The sequence below is a fragment of the Capsicum annuum genome, unplaced genomic scaffold (assembly GCF_002878395.1).
Source record: "Capsicum annuum cultivar UCD-10X-F1 unplaced genomic scaffold, UCD10Xv1.1 ctg4233, whole genome shotgun sequence".
NCBI classification, from domain to species: Eukaryota; Viridiplantae; Streptophyta; class Magnoliopsida; order Solanales; family Solanaceae; genus Capsicum; species Capsicum annuum.
Window position 1 is genome coordinate 1 of NW_025849724.1, and position 2,693 is coordinate 2,693.

At 38.7% G+C, this 2,693-nt stretch overlaps 1 protein-coding gene across 1 annotated transcript; it reads left to right on the forward strand.

Moving 5' to 3' along the window:
* Nucleotides 1–66: 66 nt before the first annotated feature.
* LOC124891913 (serine/threonine-protein kinase Nek6-like) lies at nt 67–2,088 on the forward strand. The gene is made up of 10 exons (XM_047403464.1): nt 67–117; nt 218–311; nt 379–420; nt 499–548; nt 880–961; nt 1,046–1,095; nt 1,231–1,304; nt 1,379–1,420; nt 1,494–1,509; nt 1,747–2,088. The coding sequence occupies exons 1-10, from the start codon at nt 67–69 to the stop codon at nt 2,086–2,088; spliced, it is 843 nt and encodes a 280-aa protein (XP_047259420.1).
* The last annotated feature ends 605 nt before the right edge of the window (nt 2,089–2,693 follow it).

The following is a 2,693-nucleotide window of genomic DNA, read 5'->3' on the forward strand; positions in this document are numbered from 1 at the left end:
TCCTCACTATCTTGAGAGATAGTGAGGATTCTAAAAGTGGGGAGATGAGTGAGGCAGCTGTTTGCAATGGATAGTGAGGTCATGAGGAAGTCTAGAGGAGCAATTTTCCCGGAAGAGGTAGTTAAATGCGATTTCAATACTTATGAAGCTTCTCTGTGCCTTCCCGGTAGCTTAAAAAATTGCGTGTTTTTATGTTGTTTTTTTCCTGCTATTATAGAAACCCTGCAAATGGCTGACTCATCTATTGTTAGCTTTGGAGCATCTGCATTCCAACCGTGTTCATCATAGAGACCTCAAGGTAAAAACTTGCTGTAATCGGCAAAATAGAAAAGCCTTCTTAGCATGAAATGTTTTTAATGTGAACTATTTTGAATTCAGTTTGTAAAATATTCATCACAAAGGACAACGACATCAGGTTAGGTAAGAATGCCCGAACAATTGCTTGATTGGGTCGTCTTCGCTTCTTTACTATCCTTCAAATTCACTTGATTGTCGCAGGTGATTTTGGATTAGGAAAATTGCTAGATGCAAAAGGCCTTGCTTCCTCGGTATGAATTTCTATTGCGGCAAAATGAACCTCTTACTTACATGCAAGTTTTGACCATCTATTGTCACCTAACAATCGATTCAGTATATCTATTTAGCAAGAGAGAAATCCCTTCTCCCTCCATGACCGATAAAACCTAAAATTTGCTTTTATTTTCGATCATAGGTACCAAAATGTTGTGGTGGTCGTCTTCCTTTTTATCAAAAAAAATATTGTGGTATTCATCATATTACAAAGCTCCTGTCGCCATAGCACCTAGCTTAATGGATTTGAGAAAAAGACGTCGAGTTGTACAGCTAATCCTTAATTTTGGAACAAATTTCATGTAATAGGTATCGGGCACACTGAACGACATGTGCCCTGAGCTCCTTGCCGGCATACCCTATGGCTATAAATCTGAAATATGGTCGCTTGGTATGAAATAAGAATGGTGATGAAGCAATGTATTTCAGCTCTTTACATCATGTCCCTAATACTAACACTTTAATGTGATTTTAGGATACTGTATGTTTGACATTGCTGCACATCAACCCCCGTTTAAAGCATTTGTAAGTTGATTTTTCAGCTATCTGAACTTCGTAAACAATACCTCGAAAAGTTATACTTGTTATGCAAAAAAAAAAAAGAGAAGTTCTTTATCCTGATATCTTCTATATGATATAGTGACAATGTAAATCCAACAGGACAAAACTGGACTTATCAACAAAATAAATCGGGGTTTGTTCTCACCACTTCCGATTATATACTCCTCCACATTGTAAGTGTCTTCCTTCTCAGCCGCCACAAGTATAACAAATCAGTCAGTTGACAAAGCGGATTTAATTCTTGCAGGAAACAGATAATAAAAAGCATGCTAAGGAAAACTGCAGAACAGTGAGTGCGAGCTACATATGTTCAAATGTTATTCTTTCCATTTCAATCTGTTAAGTCTTATTTTCCTTTTTAGTTCGTTTAAAGCGAATGTTTCTTTCCTTTTACAAAAACTCCTTAATTCTAACTTTCTACGTGGCATGTTTAAAGATCACAAACTTAAATTACATTTTGATACATTCTGCATACCTTTATTTTAAGACCACAAGATTCAAGTCTTCTTTTCTTTCTTAAACTTCGTGCCAAATCAAAACCAAAAAAACAAAATGAAACGGAGGGAGTACTAAATTGAGATTCATCTTGATATATTTTTTTACATCTACTTATAGGCTGCCGAGCTGTTGAGACATCAACATTTGCAACCATACCTCCCCTTGTGTCACAACCCTTCATCTACGTTTCTTCCTGTGAAGTCCCCGAGCAGAACGAAAGATAAAACACGACCATCACCTGGAAAATCTATCAGTCCGAGAGGTAGCAGAGACAGACAGTTGAAGCTAAAAAAGAAGAGAACTGTCCTTTACTTTGACGAAAGTGATAACATTCAGCCAAGAAACTTATATGACAATTATAACACGTTCCGAGCAAAACTTGACACTAAGAGAGTCGATCCAACAAGCTACTCGGTGAGGATCTCTCCAGATAGTGAGGATTCTAAAGTGGGGAGATGAGTGAGGCAGCTGTTTGCAATGGATATGATCAACAGGAGACTATCTCACAAACAGAAACTACGATCACTCCAAGCTCGTCAAGTTCAAGGGCAAAAACATGGTCCGAGGAACAAGAGCATGTTTCTCGGAAGCATGTTAGTCGATTTGATGAGGGTGATACGAAGAATAACAAGACAAAAGAGCTTGAGGTGTTGAGCAGTCCACTGGACCATGAGGAAGCAGATATAGTGGAATGTATCTCCCCAAAATCTAGCAGAATGACATTGTCTGATGGAAGATTCAACGATAAAACACGATCCTTCATGAAGAAAGCACTTCATCTAATTCACAGTCGGCAAAACCAGATCCAGAGGCAGCACCAAGATGCTGTGTTGCTGAAACTGAAAATGGTAGCGAGTGTAGAGAAGTTGCTATTGACTGCTTGTCCACTGAAAGCGATGGTTCACTTCTACACAAAGATTAGATAGAAAAGAAAGCAACCGCGGTTTATGACACCAAACAGGCTAAGAAAGAAGCTCTTCAAGCACTGGATGATAAGGTTTCGCAGCTCAAGTCACTAGCCACATTAGCTAGTAAGGAGGACAAAGACGACTGGGGTAATCCCA

What these genes read in the sequence shown, in the direction of transcription:
- LOC124891913 (XM_047403464.1), top strand. Translation starts at nt 67, where the DNA reads ATGGATAGTGAGGTCATGAGGAAGTCTAGAGGAGCAATTTTCCCGGAA. An exon ending in GAGCAATTTTCCCGGAAGAG is followed by an intron (nt 118 to 217) that starts GTAGTTAAATGC and finishes CTGCTATTATAG; the next exon opens with AAACCCTGCAAATGGCTGAC. An exon ending in ATTATATACTCCTCCACATT is followed by an intron (nt 1,305 to 1,378) that starts GTAAGTGTCTTC and finishes TAATTCTTGCAG; the next exon opens with GAAACAGATAATAAAAAGCA.